The sequence below is a fragment of the Anabrus simplex genome, chromosome 1, assembly GCF_040414725.1.
Source record: "Anabrus simplex isolate iqAnaSimp1 chromosome 1, ASM4041472v1, whole genome shotgun sequence".
Taxonomy (NCBI): Eukaryota; Metazoa; Arthropoda; class Insecta; order Orthoptera; family Tettigoniidae; genus Anabrus; species Anabrus simplex.
In genome coordinates, this window is record NC_090265.1 from 586,419,488 (window position 1) to 586,446,996 (window position 27,509).

The 27,509-nt window shown below is 37.6% G+C and overlaps 1 protein-coding gene across 2 annotated transcripts in view; it reads left to right on the top strand.

Moving 5' to 3' along the window:
* Window positions 1-27,509, top strand: part of Nup154 (nuclear pore complex protein Nup154) — a 324,740-nt gene that overhangs the window by 39,959 nt on the left and 257,272 nt on the right. For both annotated transcript variants that reach the window (XM_067144924.2, XM_067144923.2), the window contains exons 7-8: window positions 6,159-6,430; window positions 16,936-17,186. In XM_067144924.2, the coding sequence (XP_067001025.2) occupies window positions 6,159-6,430; window positions 16,936-17,186 (523 nt within the window). The remainder of the gene's footprint in view (window positions 1-6,158; window positions 6,431-16,935; window positions 17,187-27,509) is intronic.

Consider the following 27,509-nt stretch of genomic DNA (forward strand, 5'->3'; position numbering starts at 1 on the left):
TTGGTTATGTTGGCACTCACTCACCTTCCCTTTGTGTTGCATGGAGGTTTTTCTGGAAAACTAAATGATTAATAAAATCCTCGGGAAACAAGGAATAAAATACGTCTGAAGGAGAATCGGCATCCTTGCTTACACAGCTTCCTACATACTCTGTGAAATCATTTGTAAGCACAAGTACAAGATGCTTGTGTGTATTGAAATTATCATTCACTTCTTCAATATTCTGACCATCATCTTCCTCTGAAAGTGATTGTTAAGAAAACTTGTCTGTGGAAGAACTTGGTTATCAGAAACCTGCAACATGGCCACTGGAGTAGGTGTTGCCATTGTGAAGTTTTTCATCCCCTGAAGCACTTTTGCAAGACACTGCATCTAATGTCAAAGATTCACGTTCACTTCTGATTTCCGCTACAGCTCATGAATAAGCTACGAATTGAGGTCAACAGCACTTCTTTTCCACAAAGACATTTTATCTGTGAAAGGTTTGGTATTATAGTGCTTTTATTTTCACAATGATATTAGAATTATTAGCGTGAACCAACATCCTCAAAGAACATCTTATTTACCACTGGTTAGGACATTTTTGTGGGGACTGAGAAAAAAGAATGTCATGAAGAGGGAACGTGCTTTAAAAAAATTAAAAACTGTTTCACTGTTAAATTCAAGGTCAGGTTTGAACGTAAAAGTATTTATGATACAAACAAAGAAACAAGTGTTTACAATTATAATTAATAAAATAAATCATGGAATAATACATTTTAAGAACACCAACATAGCAAAATTTCAAGGAACAACATTCTTAGAAATGCGAACTATACACGTCACTTATAATTACGTTTTAAAGTTGTCACTAAGAAGTCCAACACCTGGGTGATTTGCACAGTTTTCATGTGTGGTTTAGCATCAACCTTCCCAATAAACTTTAATTTTTCATCGTCTGTAAACTGTCTAGCTTTCTTCTTCTCCATAACTTAATGTCCTCTAAACCACTATGCATAAGTACAGTAAGCCTAATAAATTTATGTACGTTGTTACACACACAAATACATTAGGCCTAATTTACGTACATACATCACTCAGGCCTCTTTCAGACGGCACGGGAGTAAAACGCGTCCGTGTGTATGCACGGGTTCACCCAGTTCTACTGATTCTTACGTGCACAACGAGTCGAGTGGTGCAAAACTCCCTGCACTTTCCAGCGGATCATTTTCAACACACTTTTCAGGGACCATTATAGCCTTCGTTTACATTTAAGAAAATACAAAAATAGTTCATGCATGCAGTGTCCTTCACATTTCGTTAGAGGAGGAGAAGAAGAAGGGTACAATATTGAAGATACTCTCAGTGGCGGGTCTAAATGATATCATGCTTTTTTTTTTTTTCCACAACTACCTCTGTACATCACACAGGAAAAGAAAAAAAAAAGCACACAAAGAACTTTGAAATTGAAAATGGGAAATAAATACTGTAGGTCAAATGGATTTATCGTCAAAATCCATTTCTACTTTCTTATAGGTACACTATCGGGACCTGTACTGATGTCGTGAGCCCGGTCAATCCGTTGTGTATGATGACATGCATAAAAACTAATGTCCAGTAACAAGTAACTGTGGGTGTTCCGTGACTCACCACAGACTGCCCGCTCAAACGTTTCTCCCGCGCTGTTACTCTCCGCCTCCGCATCGTCTGCAAGATTCTATTTGAACAATCCGTTCTAGTTTAAGCCTAGCGGACCAGCGGCTGAGCGCAGAAGCGGGTCTAACCTGCGCCATCTGATAGAGGCTGCACGAAGGTAAAATTATGTACGAACACGTAAGGCGCAAAGAGGGTAAGACTGGTTTGGGACTGACGCCCTCTGCAGCTGTTGGCAGACACACAACCACGCTCCTCGGCCATGAAATTAAGTTCTCTACTAAATCCTTACCCAGGCAATTTATCGCTGGCCTGTCGTGCGCGCAACGTGGCCGGGAACGATAATTTAAATTGCTTATGGTGGGAGTTATGAACATACTAGAGTGTGACGTAACTGTCCTATCCAGGTTTCTTTAGCATGCATTTAATAGGACACTTCCTGGGACTTCAGAATAATGGCGTAATAACCAGAGAAATGCGCTAGAGAGGGATGTCTTAACCAGTTTCAACTGTACCTCAAATGAATGCAGAAAATTTACCAACCTGTTATAACCTTGTAAAGTTTAGATTAAATATTTCAAATTCATTCATTGATGTCTTTGCCACTACATAATCTGCAGCTCCTAAGTGCTTCTGTGTGTGAATTAACGGAATGCTGAAGCGTCAACAATTACTGTAAGAGGTTGCCCTGAGTAAAATCCTGGTTTATTTTATTTACCTTTAGGATTGAGTTGAGGGTCTGAAAACATGATTATGCAGTGAAACCACTGGGAAGCAAAGGGTTAAATTGAGCTCCTTTTTTTCCTTTTTTTGTTGTTGTTAAATAATTAAAAATGAACTTGCAATTTGATATACTTCTAATGCACTTACAGTGCCTCATTAGTTTGTGTGGAAAACTAAATTATTTATATAATCCCCAGGAAACAAGGAATAAAATACCTCTAAAGTTGAAGCCACGATTGTAGTTGTCTTTATAAATGTTATCCAGTACCATATGCTGTTATGAATTTCTTCTTATATACACTGGACCTTGACTTTTTTGGATGGAGATAATTTGTGCTCACTTTGACTTCACTGTTTCTGTTGCTGAAAGTTGCTGCTTGCACAGCGACCTTCAGGTGCAGGCTCTCTCCTTTAAAATCGATATATCTATCCAGCATCCCATTATATTTCCGTGTGTTATTATGCTGTATAAAATTTGCCTATTCCATATCCTCAACTCCATTTTTTTTTAAATGTGCGGTTGTGAAATCATTTTAACTGCCGGTCATCAATTTGTACTCCCATTGATGAATACCAGGTTGGTTCCATATTGACTTTGGATAATAAAATTATTATTCATTTATATCTTTTTTGTATTTTTACTTATGGATTGGTAGAAAATGTATAATATTACATTTAAAGGAATTATTTAATTTTTCATCAATTTGTAGGCAAAGACTGAGAAATGCAAGCAGCAACTCAGTAGTAATGGAACCGCTTGGCAATCTACACATAGTTTTGGCCGATGCCCACATCGCTAGTAAATTTGTAGTTACCACGTGGGAGATGTGCACTTGACTGGTCTCTCTGCTGGTTATTTGTATGTACATAAGTGAATAGTGGTTAGCGATGATTAAGAAAGGTGAGAGTTGCTGAGCACAGTTTAAATTAAGTGTTTGCGTTCATAAAAAATCAGGTGGTTGTGCTGCAGCACATGAGTTTTAAGCCATCACATGTACGCTGCTGGTGTAAACAAAAAGAACAAATGCAGTGTGTCAAGGAGACAGTCTTATCATTTCCATGAGTAAGATCGGGCCAATATCCAGAAATTGAAAAAGACATGTTAAAATATGTAACTGGATAAAGAAACTGTTGCTGTAGTATTCAGTTTTGCACTGGTGATTACAAATAAAAACAATATAGAAATCTCACAGTTTAAAGCAAGCCAGGGGTGACTGTGTAGATTCATGAAGAGGAACAACCTTTCTTTTTGAAGGAGCATATCTCAATGCCAGTGATTGTTGAAGACCAAAGTGCAAAAGTGGTGGAATTCCGTTGGTGTTTTAGATTCAAAATTTAATTTTCTAATTTCCCTTATCTCCATTTTTTTAGACTAAAACTTCAAAAAGTAGGGAATTTAAGCAAATAAGTACAGCAATATCTGACATGTTCCATTCTTGATTATTCCTTTCATTGCCCTTTATCTATATAATTTTTATATCTTAAATCTTAGAGGGGTTAAGCCTTTTCTCTCTCTCTCTCTCTCCTTACTGGGAGCTAATATAATGGTTTGTGTCTTCAGCTGCTGAGTTTTTCAGCTATTCCTCCTCTATAAATTACTTTCCAGTTTAAATTTTCTGTTCTCCTTCCCGAATCGTACCATCATGTCAATGGACAATCAGCATTTTTGGCGCCAAAACCTAGAATTCTATATTTGACGAATTAGAATATCGTAAGTTAGGATTGTAATGTGTACCTGAAGATTCTTTTATATGTCAATGTGAATAACATAGTAAGCTATTGCAGTCTCCTGTTTTACCATGTACAGTATATACAAATACTCTGGTTTTTTGTTCCAGAATTTAGTGAAGAAAAGCTTGGGTGCGCACATTATTTGAAATACGATTCATACCATTTCGCTTCAAATAATGGATTCCGTTATAGTGTAATATTGTTCAGCCTTGGTCTGTGTGGCGTCAGCAGCACGTTAAAGTGAAATGTGAACCACATATTAAGTATGACTACAAATTCTCATAATCACTTGTTCGCAGCTAACGATAAGCTTAACTGGCAAAAAACAAAACGCTACTTCAGAAAACAAATGATAATCGCCATGAATTTTGCACAACATATTCATATACAGCTGATATCAGACAGCACACTCATTACAACACATACCTAATTGCTAATATCAGGGGAAGGTAAGCAGACTGCATGACAGTTCTGACAAATTTATATATTACTGTATTCAGTTTTGGTATATATCATTATATAAGATTAATTTGTTGTGAATAAAATACAAATTAAAGACGTGTCTTTTAAATCCCCTCCTAAATATAAGGTGTGCGGATTATTCGATGGCGTGGATTATTCTCGTATATATGGTGTCTTGTATATTTCACCGCTTGTATACTTATGCTGACACTAGGACATAAATGTTAATGCTCCTAGGTACTATGTTATGCAACCATGATGTGCTCCATGAAAACCACGTTAGGAAGTGATGAAATGACTTACCCAGATTGTTGCTTTGGAAGCTGCCTTGCTCAAACTGCTGCCTGAGTTATCAAATACATGTATATTAGGCATATATGTACTTTCACTCCAAAGAAACTGGGGAGTAAATTTTTGTTTCTTACGTTGCCCAAACTCGGCTTCAACAGAAGTTTTTTTACTACACTAACATTATCACTCGTATCTTCTGTACAACTACTTTGTCATTGGTATTCTTCTTTACTTTCTATTCTAGCAAACGCTTCATTTTTTCATTTAAGGTGATATCACCTCGTTGCTTTCTTACGAAATGTGAACCGCTACTACTGCTGCTGCTGCTGCTGCTGCGACTACTACTAATACTACTACTACGACTACTGCAGCCAACCCGCACATCAGCTGTTACGACACTGAAGTAAAGTGTTCCTTTAGTTACTTCTTCGCACACAAAAGAGTAATTCAAGATATTCTACCTATTGCTGAGGCTTCACAAGTGATGGCAGACCAGTGTATTCAAGATGTCCGTAGCAATACCAGAAACACTATTCTGAAAAACCCTTGGTGCAGTAACAGTCTGTAGCAGCATACAGGTGTGGATCACGTGTACACATACACAGTACTTCAAAGGTTAAAACGGGTCATGCAGTTACAGTCACATAGCTGTGATCTTGTATTCTGGAGACGATGGTTTTGAATCCCACTATCTGTAGTCCTGAATATTGTTGTCCATGGTTTCCCATTTTACACCAGCAAATGCTGAGGCTGTACCTTAATTAAGGCCACGGTCTCCACCTTCCCAATCCTAGCCATTTCCAACCCTTGCATCGCCAAAAACGTCCACTGTGTTAGTGGAACGTTAAAGCAGTACCAAAAAAGTTAAACTTCAGGATGTCCATTTGTCCCCTATAATAGTGGTAGAATGGATAATGGTAATAGACTTCAAAAGTCGAGTGTTCTGAATCTAACTTGTAGGTTCGATCCTAGCTTAGTCTGTTGGTATTTGAAAGTGCTCATATACGTCAGCCTTGCATCGGTGGATTTACTGCCACATAAAATAACTCCTGCAGGAGAAAATTCCAGTCTCCAAAATCTGTCAGAAAGTACTTAGTGGGACGTAACACCAGTAACATTATTCAGAGTGGAATGAATGTGTGATTTTTATTTTGTGATGTTGTATCTCTCTGAATAGTATTGTTTTTATGGATAATTTTCGTTAATGGAATAGTTATTTTGGCAGAAAAGTGTCGTTTAACATTTTGCACATCTGATTTCACAAGATGATGAAAATCACCTGGATCACATAGAAGATTGATGTTCTCCCTTTGTTTCAGGCCCAAAGTGGATGGTTTGGGAAGCGCTACAAGAAAGTGAATCATTCCAAAAGTACTCTGTCATTCTTAATCCCGTCTTTTTTAAGTTACCCTTTTCGGACAGAAGATCCTATAATTCAGATCTCAGTTGATAATAGTCGCCATATTCTCTACACCTTAAGTGAAGCTGGCACCATTGAAATATATGATCTGGGTGATACGGGAACATGCATGTGCCGTGTTACATCGCTCACAGAAGCTAATATGGTCCAACATGCATCACAACTTGTACAGTAAGTCTTATTTTTCCTTTCATGAAATTGCTTAATATATATATCAAAGCCTCCTAACTGAAACTTATCACAAGCTGAATGCAATCAAACGTCATACATATATTAAAAATATGTTTGAAGGTTGGGTAATCTCAGAAGTGAGCTGCCTTTTATATGAACAAAACAATATTGCTTCAGTGGTTGGTAATTTTTTTTTTTTTTTTTTCCCTCCATGTTTTATCCTGTTATGTGTAGTCATGGTGCACACAATGATCCATCTTTACTATGTTAGATATTGATATGAAATTCCACTTGGCTGAATGCAGAAAAAATTATATTGCATGGGCTGTGTAAAACACATGGCTGCAAAATTTAGGCTTGACGATGTTTTTGTGCCGAGTCAATAAACGCCATAGGGTTACGTTAACAACAGAGGAGGGAAGCAAAAATCAAAATGTACAACACACAGACATACAGATAATTTAACTTACCCAACCACAAGCGGAAGCAAAGAAATCTGCTCTGAAAACCCATCCCCACAAAAAATGGTCTATGATCCCCAGGAAACACTGAGCCAGGTCATCAAAGGATAACACCAGTTTTCTTTAAAATATAATTAATTTTAAGGGAAAGTTATTTAACAAAAAATTACAGATGAATTTTAAATGGATCAATTTTTGTAAATAAATGAAAATTTGAAAATGTAAGGTAAACAGATTAGTAATAATATAAATTTTTGTAAAATTAATAAATAAATCAATGAAATTATAATAAATATAGGGATTTAAAATCTCTTTCATTTTTGGCTGATTCCAGAGAATAGTCCACCCAAGTAGGAAAAATTAAAGTTTAAAATAAAACTCAGCAATTTGTTTTTATGATAGATAAAACATGATATTTTATTAATTTTATGATATGTATTAATTTATTGATGTCTTTCAATTTTTAATTGTGTGCTTAATTAAACCTTTATGTAGAGGCTAAATTCTTTTGATATTTCTCTATAGTTTTCGGAATTCCTGTTTATTGTGATGAAAAGTTAGGAAAATAATTACAGTAAAAGTTAATCTGAATGCTCTTTCTCTTTGCATTAAAGTACTTATTTATGTTATTAACAGCTTATATAAGGTATAATAAAGCGACAAATTTATTGTTGCAGGCCGTGTAAACACGCGACACAAAAGGTATAAAAGTTTCTGTAGACGAAAAGTGCATGGCTCAGTTTGAATAAAAAGTATGCAAAGCCAATACTGCACACCCTTTCAATCTGCTATATAATTCGTTTGAAATTTCAAATCGATTCATACGAAGCTGATAGTTGAATACATTGCTTGTTTGCGGTGTTCTTGCAAGCAGGTGACCGGGAAGTTCCCCGCTGCCGCAACGCGCTGCCCACAGGATTCAGTTTCTGCGCCACACTCACTTGTAAATCGCATATTTTAGAATAACAATTGGTGTTCACACTGAGGTGATATTTAATAATGCCGCTTACTCACAAGGAATGTTGTAAATGGTATCACGAGAAGAAAGACGACACCTGCCCAATTACGCGTTCGCTGCCAATAGGTATGAGAATCGGTGAAGAAACACAGAGCTCAGAAAAAACTTCAGGGCTTATCAACATTTACAATATCGATTGCAGGGCGGAGTACGTCAATGTCTGGTTATAAATGCAAACAAACATTGATTAAAGCTGTAAAGCTTTACCAGCGAGTCTGCGGAAGAAACAGGAAGTTGTTTCTGCGCTGATTGTAAATAAAATTTGGTGTAAGTTCATTTACCTCCGCCAAGCGCAGGAAGTCTTCACTTCCAAATGAAGAAGTTCTTAAATTTCTCAATCTGGATGATATCAGTTGGCCAGCTCCTCGAGCAAGGGATTTTATCTCCGTAGAGGACAGTTCTGGACAAAAATTTAAAAAACAGAAACAATTCATGTGTGTCACATGATATTCATTATGTGGAGCCATACAAAAAAATATATAGTTCAGGCAAGAAAATATTAATCTGAAACTACTACCACACACTCTCTACATCCAGACTACAAGATCGAAGCAGATGACAAAAATCCACCCCGTGATGCGGCTTTTCAAGTGGGTGACTTCGTACTTGGAAAATACAGGGGAAAGAAACATTCAAAATATTATGTTTGTACCATAACTGAAAGTAATGGTGATATTTATTTTGTAACCAATTTTGCAAGTACAACGATGAAGCTGAACTGTTTTGTGAACCATCGACGAAAGACGAGTGCTTTTTAAATGTATGTGAAATCAAAAGAAAAGTAGGCTACTTAAGCATTGAATTTTCATTTGTTTTTAAATATTTTGGTTCATTTAACATTCACTTATTAGTGTTAAATAAATGTGTGACAATTCATAAAAACACTTGACTTTATTAAATAGACCACATGTCAGTATCTGTAGTTATATACCCTGTTATTATTATTATTATTATTATTATTATTATTATTATTATTAGGAGGAGGAGGAGGAGGAGGAATGAACCTTGTAGTTTTATGTGACCGATAATCTCAGTATCATAAGCCACGGGACCTCATTTTTTACGCGAAATCCGAACCACCGAACGTATCTTTCACCTCGAAAATCACACATGCATTAATCGGGACTTGAACCCAGTCCGTCTTGATGGTTCCACGCAGCTTGACCGCTGCGCCATCATGCCCCTTCTTTATTACTTACTGCAATATTAAATATACATTTTATCATTCAGTGATTGTATTTGATGCGGAGTTTAAGATTTATTAGCCCCTCATGACATGTCGCCACAGCACCGATTCACGTGTGTAATACCGCGACGCTGTCTAGTATACACGCGACGATCGTCTTAAACTATATTGCTCAGACATTACGCAACTTACACGTTTGGTTTTTTTTTTTGCAAAATGTACCTTTGTCCTTCTTGTAAACAATATCTTGGCATTACCAATAAAAGGTACCACAATTCGCAGAATTTAGAAAAAACGTAGAAGTATGTAAAGTTAAGTCCCTACCATGTAAACACTGACCGCTATGTTAAAAATGTTATAAAATCGCAAATATAAGGTTTACTACAATGAAATTTGTGGAGGTTGTTAAGTATCATCTAGACATTATTATGCACAAATTTCACTTTGTTTAGATGGTAAGTTTCATATACAGTATATGTTAAAAAGAAATGTGCAAATGTAAACATGTGAAGCTTGGAATTGGCCTTTCACTAACAAAACTTAGGTATGGTTCACCATAAACAACCGCTGTTTTTACACATCATATTTTAACATTAAATAAAATTGAATAAAATTAAATGTAGGATGTATAGCTAGGCTGAAATTAATAAGAAAAGTTTATGACAATCCCTAGTGGAGTCATTACACAGCAGAGATATGTTCTGAGGTATAGTCCATTATCGTCACATGAAATTAAAATGTAAGGACCGTTCCGACACAAAATATATTAACACATAACCAGCCCAAAATAAAAAAAATAAAAAACCTAACACAGATAAATTAAACATAAATCCCAAATAAAATCCAATGGATTAGTAAATCAACTAAATTAAATCCCATGGAGAATAAAATAGAAATCAAGGCAGGTTCGGTAACCCAAGGCATCCACACACTCTGAGAGTCGAACACAATCTCATTCCAAGATCAAAACAATAACAAGTCAGTGGCGCACGCAAGAATGAAAGAAGGTTGTGCAACATAAGAACAACAATGACATGGTTACGTAATTCGACAAATGGCTGCAAGATAAAGCATCAATGAGGAAAAGAAGTAAGGATATTGAATGTATGAAACACTCCACTAAGCAAAGAATAAACCCCCACAAAATAATGGATTTTAAGTTACATATCCTACAGGTAAACTATATGCCTTAAATAAACAAGGCTTAAAATATCTAGGATGTCCCAGTATTAATAATTAATAATACGTAGACACACACCTCAAAAATTACTTATGTGTATGAACATTAATATTTTTTAGCTAATATGAAATCTTAAATAAATGAAAGATTTTAACATAATAAGGAGAAATAAAATTTTACCGTATTTGAATGAATAATAGTGATATACAACGTGTATAAATTTTAACTACTATGGGGATAAAATATCCATGTGAAATAAACATTTACGAAACACCAAATTAATAATAATAATAATAATAATAATAATAATAATTTTTAACTTAAGAAGAAAGGGGTGACAGAAATGGTGATTACGCAGCGCATAGGTCAACACAAGGTAAGTACGGAATCAAAATAAACGCAAATAATATAATAAATTATAACAGAATGACAAAATGAAAATCAGCAAGAATCGGGCCAAGGAAAACAAAATCTACAAGGCACAATACAAATAAATAGAATAAAGACACGCACCAAAGGAAATAATACCAGAAAACACCATAGATGAGCGGAAGTAATAATCAGAGGGCAAAAAAAAAAATTTGGATAAGCAAACAGAATTGCAAGGTTACTGATCAAACAATGGCAATTTATTTAAATATCACCAACGTGGCGCACAAACGGCGAATAGAAGTAGAACATAAAACCCAAAATCGCACCATATAACACCAAAAAATATAATTAACGTACGATGAAATAAATGACATGATCCCACAAAATAATTAAGGTTATACTTACAAGAGTGAAGATGAAATTTAATCATAACTTATCGATCCTGACCCATGCACTTGTAATCACCCGAATCCAAAATTAAGTTCAAGAATAACCCATAAGTGGGATGTTGAACTTGTTTCTATCCGACTCCCGTCGGATTGTACCTCATCTTACAAGATGAGAGCAGAGAAAAGGCTTCCTGCGTCTACACTCGATCAGTCTCAACAGCAGACAGTCTCATTCCTAAGGTGACCGCGTTGGCATTAGTGTCTGGCGAATAACTGTGCGCTCTGGTGAGAGAGTCCAGACACATGACTTGTAATCTAGTTCACTAACAGATGTCGTCAGAGTCCACACCCAGCACATGCGGGCTACAATGAAGGATTCAAATGCAATGGCAAACTACTCAAGAGGGCTAACAATTTTAAATATCTAGGTATCACAATTCAAACAACGAGAAAGAGTTTCAGTTTACATATAAGATCTAGAGCAGTGGCGGCCACTAGGGCTATGAATGAAATCAGGAACATCACACAACTATCGATCAGCACAGCTATGGACTTGTTTAGGTTAAAGATACTACCTCTTCTGACGTATGGCCTAGAATTATTGGCAGAATACGTCACGTACAAACAGCTGGAAGAATTGGAGCAAGTAAAGGCTAGATACCTGAAGAGAATTTTAGGAGTCCCGCAGAATGCAAGATCGAGGCTAGTGTATGAGCTTACCAGGGAGGCCTTCTTAATAGAGGATCTGAGATGCGAGCTCATACTTCAAGCTAGTACCAGCTTCAAACAGCTTATACAAGATCTGCATGAGAAGAAAAACAACATACCTGAGGACTTCTATGCAACATCTGCTATGCAAGACAGGACCTGGATGGAAGCTAATCATGATATGCGACATGTGACGATGAGATTGGCGATCCATGGTTTCCACCACAAGGTGTGCTGCAACAAATTATTTCACGAACCAAATGACGAATGTGTGTGTGAGTTGTGCTTGGAATTCTGTGATAGATACCATATTGTAAAACGCAGGAATAGACAGAAATCCATCATAGCTTATAGCAAAGAAAAGTAATGTGTATGTAGTGTAAATGTAATGTAATGGTATTCTGCACGGCATGTGCGCATTTTTCAATAATAATAATAATAATTATTATTATTATTATTTCACAACGAACACGACAATATGCCCAAAATAGACTCATATTTTAAAATGTTCGGAAGAAAACATTGACCAGGTCCAGTCTATCTCAGAATATATTTTAGATATGCCGTGCTGAGACGTAATTTAGTAATACTCAGGTATTTAGAGTAGAGTCTGATTTTGAGTTTTATTTTGTTAATGTAATAACGTTACACTATAGGTGTGTATCCCTTTTATCTTGTCCTTTTGTTTACTGAGGCCCGTGGCACAATATTCTTGATGATATCCAAGAATTTAAAAATCTTCCTATTTTTGATTTCTAAAAGTTGGCAGGTATGTATTGGAGACATGGAACTAGAATACCCTGAGATTCTTTGGGTAAGGCGCCTTCTGATCAGACTAAAGCAATAATTGCTCCAAACTACAAGAAAAGGAATGCATCTTCTTCCAGTATTAAAGATTTGCTTGACCAGTGTACTAGGCAAAATGCTTACCTGCATTTTAGAGAGAATATGGTACATTTAAACTAACATGTCTTCAGCCTTTGAAGAGGCAGTCTGTACCAGTTTTTCAGATCTTGTGAATGCCAAGTGTTAGTGAAATGGTATTAGAAGAATAGAGACTCTTCTGCTTACATTCGGATGAAAATGTTGTAAGCCATTTGTCTACAGAGAACATGAAATGAAGTGCAGCTTATATGATATGAATAATATACTTAGTCATGGAGTGTAGAGAAATTTAGAATACCTGGAGAACAAATCTTTGACAGATTCTAGTTCAGGTAAGAAAGACCCAGCTACATGTTTAAAAAAATCAAATATGAAATTTTTGGTGCTTTTTGATATTTGTAGCCAAACCTGGTTGGGATGTTTTTGTGTGGAACAAAAATTAATAAAAAGGAAACTTGGTAAAAAATGAAACAATTATGCTGTTCAGTTGGACATAAAAATAGCTTTAAAAAAAGGAAACAAGTGTTTACAATTTTAATTAATGAAATGAATAAAGAAATAGTACAGTTTAAAAACACCAGCATAGTGAAACATAGAGGAAAAAACCTTTTTAGAAACACAAACTACTGTATACATGTCAGTACTTGAACTTTTTGTAAATGCTCATGAACTTTTTTAAATGCACAGAAGTAGTCATGAATTTGATTCAGAATAACGGAACACATGTTTAAAAATACAAAGTAATTTGCACATCACTTTCATGTAAGAAACATGTCTAAAGTAGACGGCTTCTTCTTTTGTTCCAACTTACATACAAGAGTATTGAATTTGATAATTTAATTCATTACACTGTTATCCACGACAAGGCTTAACACACAATATCGGCCTATGTCAATTGCTTCTACTGCTCCCAGAAGCGATGGTACTGCTGTGCAGGTCTCACTGGTTTCATTTTCATCCCTTGGTTCTTGTTCATTACTGTCTTTATCAGTCATCAACCGTTCATGAATTTCATCTACCATCTGCACTTTGCAGGTGTCAACATTGTCATCACGTTCAACCTATGTGGCAAAGTTCACCTCTTCATCTGTCCCAAGTTGACTACATTCTTCATCCATATTTTCAGTGCTTTCCATTATTTCCATTGAAATGGCTTCAGTGGTTGAACGAATGAGGCTCACTTTGCAAAAATAGTTTTGAATTGTGATCTCGTTTACAGATTTTCAAGCACGTTTTAAGAAATGAATGATGTCCAAAATTGAGATTTCACATGAAGGCGTTTCCAGGAAAGCCATCCTCTTCTGTTTCTGTGTGAGCATCTTTTTATATTTCTGCCTCACGCAGTGGATGATGCCCTGGCTCAGCGATCAGAGATAGCTTGTACAGTTCACGGGAAGAAACACTGCACGTACATTTTTCAAATAAGATGTATCAGTTGGGTGCACTGCACATTAGTCAATGATTAGTACGATTTCCTGTGCCACACTCCCATTCTGGCATTAAGTGATTGCAAGAAGTTCTCAAAAATTGATGACTTCATCCAATCCTTGGTATTTGCCGAGTACTGGCATGAAAAGTTACATACATTCTTTAAACTGCATGGATTCTTCCACATCACTGTTTTGAGCAGCATTAGTGTCTCCGTACCACTCTCGTTGCAGCATAATGTTGTGTTTGAGTCATCAGTCCATAGACTGGTTTGATACAGCCCTCCATGCCACCATATCCTGTGCTGACCTTTTCATTTCTCATAACTACTACTTCCTATATCTGCTTCTAATCTGCTTGTCATATTTGTACCTTGGTCTACCCCTACCTTTCTTACCACCTACACTTCCCTCAAAAACCAACTATACATTTGTCTTAAGATGTACCCTATCATTCTAACCCTTCTTCTGGTCAAATCTAGCCAAATCGACCTCCTCTCACCAATGCGACACAGTATCTCTTCATTCGTGATTCTGTCTACGCATCTCACCTTCAGCTTTCTTCTGTCACACCACATTTCGAAAGCTTCTATTCTCTTTCTTTCTGAGCTAGTTATCATCCATGTTTCAATTCCATACAATGTAGCAAAATAGCACTTATTCTCTCTTTACTGAGTTTGACGCCAAGGCATTTCTCACCCTTGAATGCATACGTTTTATTAGGAAGAAGCTGGAACATCTCCATTAAAAACATATTCAGGGCTATAGTGCTTGAAGATTTCTGGCAGTGTTGTATCTCACAAAGTCTTAACAGTATCAATATTGACACTGGCAGCTTTAACACGTACGGATTTGTATGAAAGTTCTTTATTTTTTTTAAACCCTCAAGCCATCCGTTAGTTGCCTTGAAATTACACAATCCTATTTTGGCAGCTAAATGTGATGCCTTGACTCATCACTGTTCTCTCAGTAGGAATATTCGAAGCCCGAGCATATTTTAAACAATTTCACCAGATCATCTTCTAAATCTGGAAACTGGCTTTTAGGAACCTTATTTTCTTGACACGGCATATGCCCAAAAGCCTATATCATGTCAACACTGAATTAAATTGCTCATGGCAGACGTTACGAACGTACGAAGGAGTTACATACATTCTCTGACCAGATTTCTTTAGCATGTACTGTATTTAACCCTTGAACACCCAAATTTTTTATTTTTTGAAATGTTCAATTTTTCTTAATAAACATTCTTAGGATAAGGTATTATTCAAGGAATATCCATTATTTTGAAGCAGACGTGTTTAGTTTCGGAAATATAGGGTGTTGCATATATGCAACGCTAGGCGCTTAAGTAGTAGTCTGCAAGGTACCAACACATATGTTGTTTTCTTTGAGAAAATAATGAAAATAAGAGGACAGTGAGTGTGGAGAAGAAGATATAAGTTATTGCTGAGTTGATTATTTACTAAGAGATAAAATAGTTTATATACAGTAAGACGTTATTTACAGTACCTATTATATGTACATATGGTAATCAAAATAAATATATTTATTGGAAAATGATATTGAAAAGTGACAGGGTATTCGGAATTCATCAGTTTACTGGTGTGATCATTTGCTGTGGGTTTCTCTGAAGACTCAGTGATCTGTATGTCCCTTTATGTGGAACGGAATATAGCAACTTATGCAGAGTCCAACGTCACACTTTACACACCCTGTACGGACTATGCTAGGGCATTTCTCGTATGTACACCATCTTCTTTTATTGTCTGGGATATACATCACAAGGTGGTCTCACCCGTCGTACCGTACAACTTCATGTACGCGACCTTCCCCGTGCGCGAGAGCGATGGGCGCCCCGCTCCCCTGGGCTCCGTGCCATAGGATTTGACGAAGTATTGCGCCTCTTCCCGCTTGAACTGAAGCTGCGTCATTTTAGGCCGTGACGTGCTGAGATACCAAGCATTTTGCAGGCTGACGTCTAAAATCCAGGAAAAAATTGCCTACCACCATTTTTTGCTCCTAACTGCCACACAGAATCTGTTGACGCTCTCGTCCATGAGATCTGATCCTCCCATACATGTATTATAAATTCCTAATAGTACAGGGCGTTCTACCATGATGACTTTCTTATCTGCCCTGGAAAACCTCTTGACCAGGTAATATGCATCACAAAACTGGTATATGAGTTTGAATTGCACGCACAGCAACGAAGGGTTGTTACGTCAATAACAAACCCTTCAATAACAAATTGGTACATGAAGACGTGATTTGACAACGGATCCGCCTAGCATTGCGAATGTGCAACGCCGGGAATATGTGGATCTCACTCGCCCACGAGTTATTAATTGTAAAAGGAATCGTGCTACATTCAAACTCTGATGTATTTACTTCCTGGATTTCCTAAAAGAGGTTAATTATTTCTAAATCATAAAATTATATGGCGAATCTTACCTCTTGCGGTATGCCATTGTGATAGCTGGAACACACGGCGAACTTCAAACATACACATCGTCAACAATGATTATGAAAAGTGAGCTAAACTTCAATGTAAACCATCACATTACAGGACCTAAGCTAATCAGTTTTGCATATTTCTGATTTCTCATATTTCTTTATTTCAAATTTCTCAAATTTCAAACAGAGGTAAAATATTAAGGCACTTAGTAGTTTGTTTTTGCAGGCTTGCAGACTGAATACCCAGGCATAACAGTACGTTAAAAAAATGATTGTACATGTAAGGCACTTAGTAGTTTGTTTTTGCAGGCTTGCAGACTGAATACCCAGGCATAACAGTACGTTAAAAAAATGATTGTACATGTAAATCATGTAAATCCTTTCTTATTTACTAGTTTTAAGGTTTTATACATCTGTTACAGATACCTTGAAGCAAAAATCTTTGTGTCAATTGTACAAGTTTGTGCTGTTGAAATGAATGAATCTCCACATGTGAACTTTGTGGTAGTGACTAGGAGTGGAGTGCGCCTTTACTACTCAACCAGCAATGTGCCAAATTTCTGTGCAAGACCTTGTTCGTTGCATCTTCTACATATTCGATTACCTCCTGGATTCTCAGCTGGGACACTTGTGAACAAGCCAAGCAATGTCAATAGAGCACATTACAAGAAAGGTCAGTGGTCTTTTCTTTTTTATTGAAAAGAAATATGAGTGGGTGAGTGAGTGAGCAAGTGTAATATCAGTGCTGCCGACTGCTGATTACACTACAGTGAAACTTTTACTTCTGACTGATTATTTGTCTGACTGGTAGTGTAGTGTAAGTGGTTGTATGTTTTCTGTTTAAGATTACAGTGGAGAGGGCTTCAATAACAGTTCACTTACATACATGTTAAGGAATTCCTTGTGCAAAGCCAATTTTGGAGAATCATGCACTTCTTGAGACTGATTTAACAGTAAGGGTGGGCATAGAGTGCATAAATGTATCTGTATTTATTCATCATATCACTACACAACCTGACTATACTATTAAGTATTGAAAATCATCAGAGACATAAGTTACAAAAAAGTATAGGAAAACACACAAGATGAACAAATTGACGAGCTGGTGTAAGCGGAGGGAGTAACCTTTTGTCTTATGTGTTGGGTATCTAGTGTTATTTGCCTCGGTGGAATCGTGGTAGGGTGTCATACTCATTATCCCAAGTTCACTGGTTCAGTGGCAGCTGAGATAGTGGAATTTTTTTATTTTATTTTTTAATGACAAACCGGGCGAGTTGGCCATGCGGTTAGAGGAGCGCAGCTATGAGCTTGCATCCGGGAGATAGTGGGTTCGAATCCCACTGTTGGCAGCCCTGAAGATGGTTTTCCGTGGTTTCCCCATTTTCACACCAGGCTGGGGCTGTACCTTAGTTAAGACCATGGCCGCTTCCTTCCAACTCCTAGGCCTTTCCTATCCCATCATCGCCATAAGACCTATCTGTGTCTGTGCGATGTAAAGCTAATAAAATAAAAAAGAAGAATGACAAAATACCTGGCACTCCACTTCAACATTGGTGGCATCTTCTCAAAATCTGAATAATTTCAGTCCATTGAAGTGTCGTCCACTTACTTTCTCCTTTTTAAGCTGGATATATATAATAATGAGTGACCAGCAAAATTTACATGGTCGTAGAAACGCCATTGCTCTGCGTACAGCAAAAGTTTCTCACCTTAAAAATTGAACTATATAAAATTCTCTCTAAACACCTTAGTTTAGGAGATATTTAATAAAATTCGACAAAAAATCACAACTGTAGTAAGTTTTTTTATAAAAGCACGATTGTTTGAAAGCCTGTATCTCAATCACTACGTAAGCTAGAGAGCTGAATTTGGGCTCAAACTATAGCAAATGTACTCTAATTCTAATTTGGAATGATAAAATTTTTTTGTTAAACCAGCCATTTAGGAGATATTTTGAAAATAAAACAGAAGTAAAAAATGTTGATGTTTTTCCAGTGCCAATTGGGGCGTTGTGGCGCAGCAAGCTCGAAAACTTGGATTTTACATTACAGGCCCAACACTAACAGTATATCAAAAAAATCAAAACTACCCGATCTTTTGCATACCAACATGTTCAATTTTACTGGACTATCATTCACCTACAGTATTTTATGTCTGAACCAAATTGGCCTACTTTTCTCAATTTTATCACTCGAATTTTACACCTGTTATATTTCTGTCTTATTTTATATCCGTCTCCTGTAACATATTTCTTAGAAGTTTTACGACTGCCTGTAATCTGTTTCATTCTTCTTTGCCACTGGCCAAATCTCAGGCATAAATATCATATATAGGGTGTCCGTGTTAACCCATTGAGCCCTGCATATTTGTTGGATTGAAACTGCATTGGCGCTTGGATTATTTTGGAGGAAATATAGAGTCTCTTCATATCATGAGAAATTTCTTACTTACAAGACCATTAAAGATTTAAATATACATGAAAACAAAAGGCTTTCATACCACAAACTGCGGAACAAGGAATATTAGCATCACAGGACCGTGTTCAGTCCGCCTGCTGAGCTGTAACACAATCTTCTCTTTGCACTTCCTCTTCGATTTCCCCATCTATATGTTCTGCAGGAGCGTTGCTCACACTAGTACTGACATTACTACCAATTTCACTGAAAAAATTCATTCCTAATCATCATTACGTCCTAAAAGGGGTTATATATCGGTAAGTATCAGTTCTATACTTGCAGCCATCTTGTTTACAAGCGAATCTCGAAGCTAGAGATAGCCCACTTCAAACTAATATTACCAAGCACACTATCGATATATATTAGCAAAGAGCATATAACATTGCAAAGAAAGAGTCCCTACACAAATCACAAATGCAACTCACTCTGCCATCTCTTGGGGAAAAGTTGAATTACGTAGTAAAATGAGCCAACGGAACCGTTCCGTGGTCCGGCGTTTGGTCCACCGAGACTAAGCACGGAACGGTTCCGTGGCTCAGGCCCAGTGAATTTTTAAGGTATAAGATATAATAAATCGAGAAGTAGTTGAGATATTTATTGGCGGTTTGTTTCTTCAAACAGGGTAGCTGAAAATGTTCTTTTTACACATCTAATATACCTCGATATGTGCACCATTAGGAGCCTCCGTGGCTCAGACGGCAGCGCGTCGGCCTCTCACCGCTGGATACCGTGGTTCAAATCCCTGTCACTCCATGTGAGATTTGTGCTGGACAAAGCGGAGGCGGGACAGGTTTTTTTCGGGGTACTCCGGTTTTCCCTGTCATCTTTCATCCAGCAACACTCTCCATTCTCATTTCATAGCATCTATCATTCATTAATAAATCACTTTGGGAGTGGCGACCCCATCGTACTAATAGCCTATATATGCTTCATTCAATCCATCCCTGACCCGGCCAATGACTGGAAAACAGGTTGTAGGTTTTCATTTTCATGTGCACCATTAGTGGTACAACAGACATCTAACTTGTTGTTCCAATTCTCTCTAAGTGTTCTGCAGCATTGTAGGTGAAACATTTGCGATAGCTGCACGAATGCGATGGCGCAGATCTGGTAGATCATGAACTGGTATTTGGTACACTTGATTCTTGACAAACCTCCACAGAGAGATACCAAGTGGCGTAATGTCGGGGCTTCTAGTGGGCCAGGCAGTCGATGGACTACCTCTCCCAATCCAGCGATTTGGGAATTCATGATTCAAGAAACCCCTCACTGGTTCCGCATACTGGCATGATGCACTGTCTTGCTGAAAGATCACGCCACGAGGAAGTTGTGGCACAACATACAGCTCCAACATGTCTAGGTAATGTGTTCCATTAACTGTAGACTCCGCGAAGAACAAGGTCCTTCAACAATCCACACCACACATTCACTTTCAGAGAGTCCTGTTCAAACTCTATCACTGTGTGGTCTCGTTCTCAATATGCTTTTTTCTTACGAAAGAAAAATATCACACGAGACCACGTTTACTTCTTTGTATAACTTTGTCACTACGATACATATACTGTTCTCTTCAATCGTCCTTTTTTTCCTGTCCTCGCACTTGTGATCTTTTTATTCCCTAAAAAGGCAATCGCTCTTTTAAAAGAATCTATAAAAAATATATACATGTTTCACACTAATGACCTATTGGTGATGTTTCTTGGTGCCATATTGGAAGCCTTTGTGTGTTAATACGTCCATTGCTATGTCACAAGTCTTTAAAAATCCTGTCCACTGGTACCTTATTCATCGTAAACTGAGCATGCTAATATATAAGCAGGATAATTATATAGATGCTATACGTCCAGGGACACAAAACATTAATATATATACACAATTTATAGATCATCATAACTCCTATTATTTTATCTATTATATTAAATATGATTATTGAAGGTTAGATATCGGACCTACGACAGTTATCCCCCCTAAAACTTTCAATATCTATCCTGGACCTTCCTTTCTCTAGGTCTTAAATTACATCTAGGTGTCCTGATGTCTATGTCTTCATCTCTCTTATCCTCCAAGGCAGTCTGCCATTTCCTTATTAAATGTAAATTGATCTCATTATTTCCTCGCTGGGGAGCAAGGAGCACAGGGTCGGTTTGAGACCTCTTAGTTGGCCCAGGAATCTCTCTCTAATACATTTGTGGCCGGTTTCTGTCCGTCCTCAGGATTTCTTGATAGACTGTCCGCAGCTTGATTGGCTATGCCAGGAACGTGACAAATTTCAAAGTCAAAATCAGCAAGAATCAAGAATCACATCAGTATGGACTTAGTTCCAGAAACTTGGTTCAGCCACTGAAGTGAAAAGTTGTCTGTAAAAAGTCTGAACTTCCTTCCTTCCTTCCTTCCTTCCTTCCTTCCTTCCTTCCTTCCTTCCTTCCTTCCTTCCTTCTAGATAACCTCTGAACTTCCTGACAGCCCATACAACTGCTAATGCCTCCTTGGCTGTTCAGTAGTTTCTCTCGGGAGCAGAAAGTTTCCTACTGACATACTCAGTTATATCCTTGCCTCCTCCTCCTCCTCCTCCTCTCTCATGGAACAGTACAGTCCCAAGACCAATGTCACTTCCATCCGTCTGCAAGCAGACCTCCCAGCTTGTATCAGATAGCTAGACTTGGAGCGTTACAAATACAGTGAAACTCGGTTAAGAAGTTCCCACATAAGAGGTTTTCCTCGCCTAAGAAGTGTGATATTCTTGGTCCCTTGATCGGTTGCATTAAGATATTTGTATATTTTTCCCATTTAAAGTGTTCTGTTGTAAATATATTTCCCGGTTAAACAGTTCATATTTTAGAGCCCCTTGAGATAGAAAACGTCCGCTCAAAGCAGCCCATGGTTAGAACCCTCCAGTCTGCGCGCAAGTTGCACCCTGTGTTAGAACGTTCGCATGCTTGCGGTGTATCTTTGGTGTCATGGAACCTGTTGGGGCTTGCCAAGGCCATACGACTTCACGCTATGACAACACGGACACCAGAATATCACTCACCTTGTGGAATCGAATCAAACCCATCAGTCGGAATTTCCAATCCACCATTCCATATAGCGGGATAGAATCGAACAGGATTCTACACGAGAAACATAAAGCACACAATGGGTGGTGTCTTGCTACCATTTTACCCTGACTTTGCTCTTTTCCTTCACTCTCTCCTCTCTGATTATCACCATGTATTCAGCTGTTCCTGTAGATCTTTATCCGAAATGTCGTCACCTGACCCCAATTTGGCAGATTCGATCCTGGCTCAGTCTGGTTATATCAGCTTCGTGTTGGTAGATTTACCGGCACATTGGCATCTCCAAAAACCGTAAAAGTAGTAAGATGGAAAGCCAATAACATTAATTACAATATCAAATAACTTTATGTTCATTCTTTTATCTCCATATTTTGCTTCTACTGCCCTCACATCATCCATCAGAGGGGTACAGAAAAATGTAGACACTCTGTGAGAGTCAGTATTAATGGAACAAAATGACATTAAGGGTTATAAATTTCATGTTGTTGGTCCGTATTGAACTGAGAATAACATATGAGTAAACAACACAGTAAAGGTTTCCACCTATTCAATACAAAATATATTCACAATATTTTAAAATTACATGGAACTAGTTTCGACCCATCTAGGGGTCATCATCAGCCACATCAAAGCAAAGATCACTCTTGACGAATACCTAAGAACAGATTCACAATTAAGTATTTAATTTATTTTTCACCTAGTCGATACAATGATTGCTTAAGGCAATTTTTAATGGTCAAAAGTGGTACATGTTTCGTATATTATCAACATCTTCAGCCACATAACACTGTTTAGATGAAAAATATATAAAATTGACAAAGTAATGCTTTAGAGGAAGTGTCCTTAAAATTAATGTTACTTTGTCAATTTTATATATTTTTCATCTAAACAGTGTTATGTGGCTGAAGATGTTGATAATATACGAAACATGTACCACTTTTGACCATTAAAAATTGCCTTAAGCAATCATTGTATCGACTAGGTGGAAAATAAATTAAATACTTAATTGTGAATCTATTGAAGTGCGATACGGACCATGAAGCTGATTTTATGTAATACCTAAGAACATGTTAATTTTAACAGTAAGATTATAATGGAATAACAAGTGAACGTGGTAAATGAAAAGAGATGTTAGTATGGGACAGGTGAGTAATAGCTAATAAATATACAAGGAATATACATAAGAGACATGGACATCCTCGTATTTGCAAACAAGGGCCCTTTACTCGACATAATGGAAAATTACTACATACACCTAGACCAATACTTTAACGCCAGTCACAATCTCAATGAAATCTCAGAGAAACCCAACATACTCTTCGATCTATTTATCACTTTCCTCAGAAACAATAATGCAGCCAACCAAAACTCAATCCTAAATTTAATCAAAGGTACTTTTCCGAGACAATTACACTTTCTCCCGCACCCTCCAACCCCACCTTAAGCCCTCTTTCCCTCCTATACCACCCCCACTCTTCCTAAGCCATATATCTATATATATAAAATAAGAGTTTTGTCTGTACATTGCTCAGAATTTGAAAAGAATGGTATTTCTGTATCGATCATGTCCATAGTAACAAGAAAATGCACTTTTTACTTTTCCGTAATTTCTGTCTGTCTGTCTGTCTGTCTGTATGTATGTACACGCATCACGAGAAAACGGTTGAAGAGAATTTAATGAAAATCGGTATGTGAAGTCGGGGGATGAGCCGCTACAATCTAGGCTATAAATCATTTTACTCACGCTGAGTGAAATGATAGTTTAGGGGAAGGCCTAAAATTGAATTCTCAACTACCGGTATTTATGTTATTAGTGGTCTAATGAAAATCGGTATGTGAAGTCGGGGGATGAGCCGCTACAATCTAGGCTATAAATCATTTTACTCACGCTGAGTGAAATGGTAGTTTAGGGGAAGGCCTAAAATTGAATTATCAACTATTTATGTTATTAGTGGTCGTATTTTAAAGAAAATGGGTATGCAAAGTTGGGCAATAAATTGCTACAATCTAGGCTATCAATAATTGTATTCACGCTGAGAAAAATGGTAGTTTAGGGGAAGGCCTAAAATTTAACTTCTCAAATATTGTTGTTATTAGTAGTCCTATCTTGATGATAATCGGTATGCAAAGTCAGGAAATAAGTCGCTATAGTCTAGGCTGTAAATTATTTTATTCACGCTGAGTGAAATGGTAGTTTATGGGAAGGCTTAAAATATGATTCTCAAATATTTCTTATTAGAAGTGTAGTCGATGAATGCTAGATAACTAAGGTTGGTATTAAATTTCCTATTATTCATGTCTTATACATTGTTACCGTACTGGCTATGATCACCAAGATATTAATGAATTTGGATTTTTGTTACTAAGTCCATATCAGCGGCGAGTAACGAGAAAATCGGTACACAGTATTTAATGAAAATCGGTATGTAAAGTCGGAGAATAAGAAACTACAGTTTACGGTATAAAATATTTTACAAATCACAGAGTCGAAAGAAAACTAAATGTGTAGGCCTACAATATAGAAAGATCATAACATTGATCAACAATAACATTACATTGACCATTGTTTGTCGTGATGTGCTTTGTGTCTTCTGTTGCCCCTCATCTCCGGTAGATAGGATTACTGCTGCGTACAGAGTATTTTTTATTTGATATCCGTGGCACCGACATAGATAGGTTTTAGGCGACGATGGGATAGGAAAGGGCTAGGAGTGACTTAGGCCTTAATTAAGGTACAGGCTCAGCACTTGACTGGTGTGAATGTGGGAAACCACGGAATACCATCTTCAGCGCTGCCGACAATGGGGTTCGAATCTACTCTCTCTCGGATACAAGCTCACAGCTGCGCACCGCTAACCACACGGTCAACTCACCCAGTCGGACAGAGTGTAACAGCCTGCCTGAATAATGATGGGAAGTAGCTGGGGAGTTAGATAACTTTCTTCTTTAGCATGCCATTCCCCTGGTTTATAAATTTTCTGATACTACTGGTACGTAACACACTGGATCAGCGTAGCATTGGGGGTATTCAATCCCTACTCTGAGGCACTGATTGGAATGAACAGTGTGCATATTTAGTGGAATAATGACAGATGAGTGTTCATGGCAATCTGCGGCCTGGTCATTCCAGCTCTGGAACTTTGGACTATTAGATTGGCACCGCAATCTAACCGCAGCACTGTTCGTTAAAAGTGATAAAACGTGCGGCTTTCCATTTGATCAAGTATTTTATATGATAGCATTGCTTTCAATCGCTATATTCATACTTACGTTTTTGTAATGACCTATGTTGATTTCAGGTAGGAAAACCACACAGTCAGTCTTTCTGAGAATCCCGTAGCGAAGCACGGGTACATCAGCTAGTAATTTTATATGTGCCATTTCACATTGCATTCAATATAAGGACTTACTGTTTTCCATGATTATATAATTTTTTACAACACTAACCCCCCTTTTATACTTTGTTCCAAACATCTTATGTATATTCCTTGTATATTCATTAGCTATTACTCACCTGTTCCATACTAACATCTCTTTTCATTTACCACATTCACTTGTTATTTCATTATAATCTTACTGTTAAAATTAACATGTTCTTAGGATTTCGTCAAGAGTGATCTTTGCTTTGATGTGGCTGATGATGACCCCTAGATGGGTCGATACTAGTTCCATGTAATTTTAAAATATTGTGAATATATTTTGTATTGAATAGGTGGAAACCTTTACTGTGTTGTTTACTCATATGTTACAAAATGACATACCGTTACAGTTCTTGCACAGGGGCAAGGTTATTTTCTGTGTTTAAAGTGACCCCCATTAGCAGCCAAACAACGTCGATGCCGCTGAACTGTTGACCAAACTACGGCTGTCAGTGTTGCCGGTGTGAAAGCCACATGGGGCACCTTGATGGTTTCTCGTAGGTCGTTCAGTGTCTTCTGTCGATAAATTTAATTTTTCAAGGTCCCCCATAGGTAGAAGTCAAGAGATGTAAAGTCTGGGGACCGTGGTGGGTAGTCAACGGCTCCTCTTTGACCTATCGATTGTGCAGGTAGATTTTCATCCAAGTAGGCTTTGACATCTCTGTGGTAGTGAGATGGAGTGCCATCTTGTTGTAGGTAAAATCTTTAATTTCCAAACACCTCTCGGATGGCAGGTAAAATCAATGTTTGCAGCATATGAAGATACGCCTCACCAGTTAAGGTACCTTCAAAGAAGAATAGGCCAATCAAACCGCGCGATGACATACCACATGTTAACAGTGGGTAGATTAATACGTTTGTCCAAGTGAGCGTGAGGATTTGCGGCAGTCCAGTACACACAGTTGCGGCGGTTTACAGTACCATTCATCCTTGCGAAGCATGCCTTCAAATCACTCGCAGTACTCCATCCTTCGATCTGGTCTGTCCTTGTTCATAGCTTGTAGTGATCTTGGAATGTACACTTTCTACTTTGCAGCCTTCAGGATTTGTTGTACGGTTGATCGGCTTACCCCACTTTCACGTGCACCCTGATCCACAAATTTTTGAGGTGAGCTAGTAAAATGTTGCAACACAGCAGCACTGGAAGCTGGACTTGTTGTTTTTGGTCGGCCAGATTTTCTTATGCACATCCTGAACAGTACCGTTGGCTTCAAATTTATCCCAAATACGATAAATTGTTGTACGTGTTGGTGGCTGAGTTCCGTACACATTACGCCATTGCCGTTGTACTTCCATGTTTTCGTATTTCCAGTGAAGCCATAATTCTACCTTGCTGAAATTTCAAATACAAGATGGAACGCATCCATATTTTTATTGCAAGCTCATCTCGCATTCTGTGGCGTGACAACTCACATCGGGAAGCAGCCCACCCATTCGAATGAGGTCGGAACATTTCAGAAGACCTCGGGTAATTAATAATGAAATTCTGGATAATAACCCTCATTGCGAGAGATTTCGGCATTGTCATTAACAAAGAAATAAGTAAGAATTTTGGGAAATATTTGATGAAACTAAAGTCTACAGGGTGGAAATGTATTTGATTAGGCTAGGAGAAAAGTTAGCATCCATATTGGCAGAGTGAGGAGTACACCTGTCAAGGACATGCAGTCAAAATGCACGAGAATCCTCTTGCACGAAATGAATTAATTAGTTAATTATGCCCGTTAAAGAAACAGAAAACATCAGCAAACAACACCATCTTGACTGGAAAAGTTGGTGGAATCTCTGGAGTGAGTCTCGTAGAAATCAGTCCAGTGTTCATCAATTGGAACGATTGCTCCACAGTAGATAATGCCATGCAGAGCGTCCCTTCTACATGCATAAATACAGACTTCTCAGGCAAGAGAGTCAGTCATCATTCAATGGTCTGAGAGTGTGGGTCTGCGTCAGGCGACATTAAGAAGAAGGGTTAAAGTGGGCTAAGACTTGTAGAATCTCTAAAGCCAGTTGGCTTGAGGGAGGAATATATTACCAAGTGGTAAATGGTGAACGGAGATAAATTAGA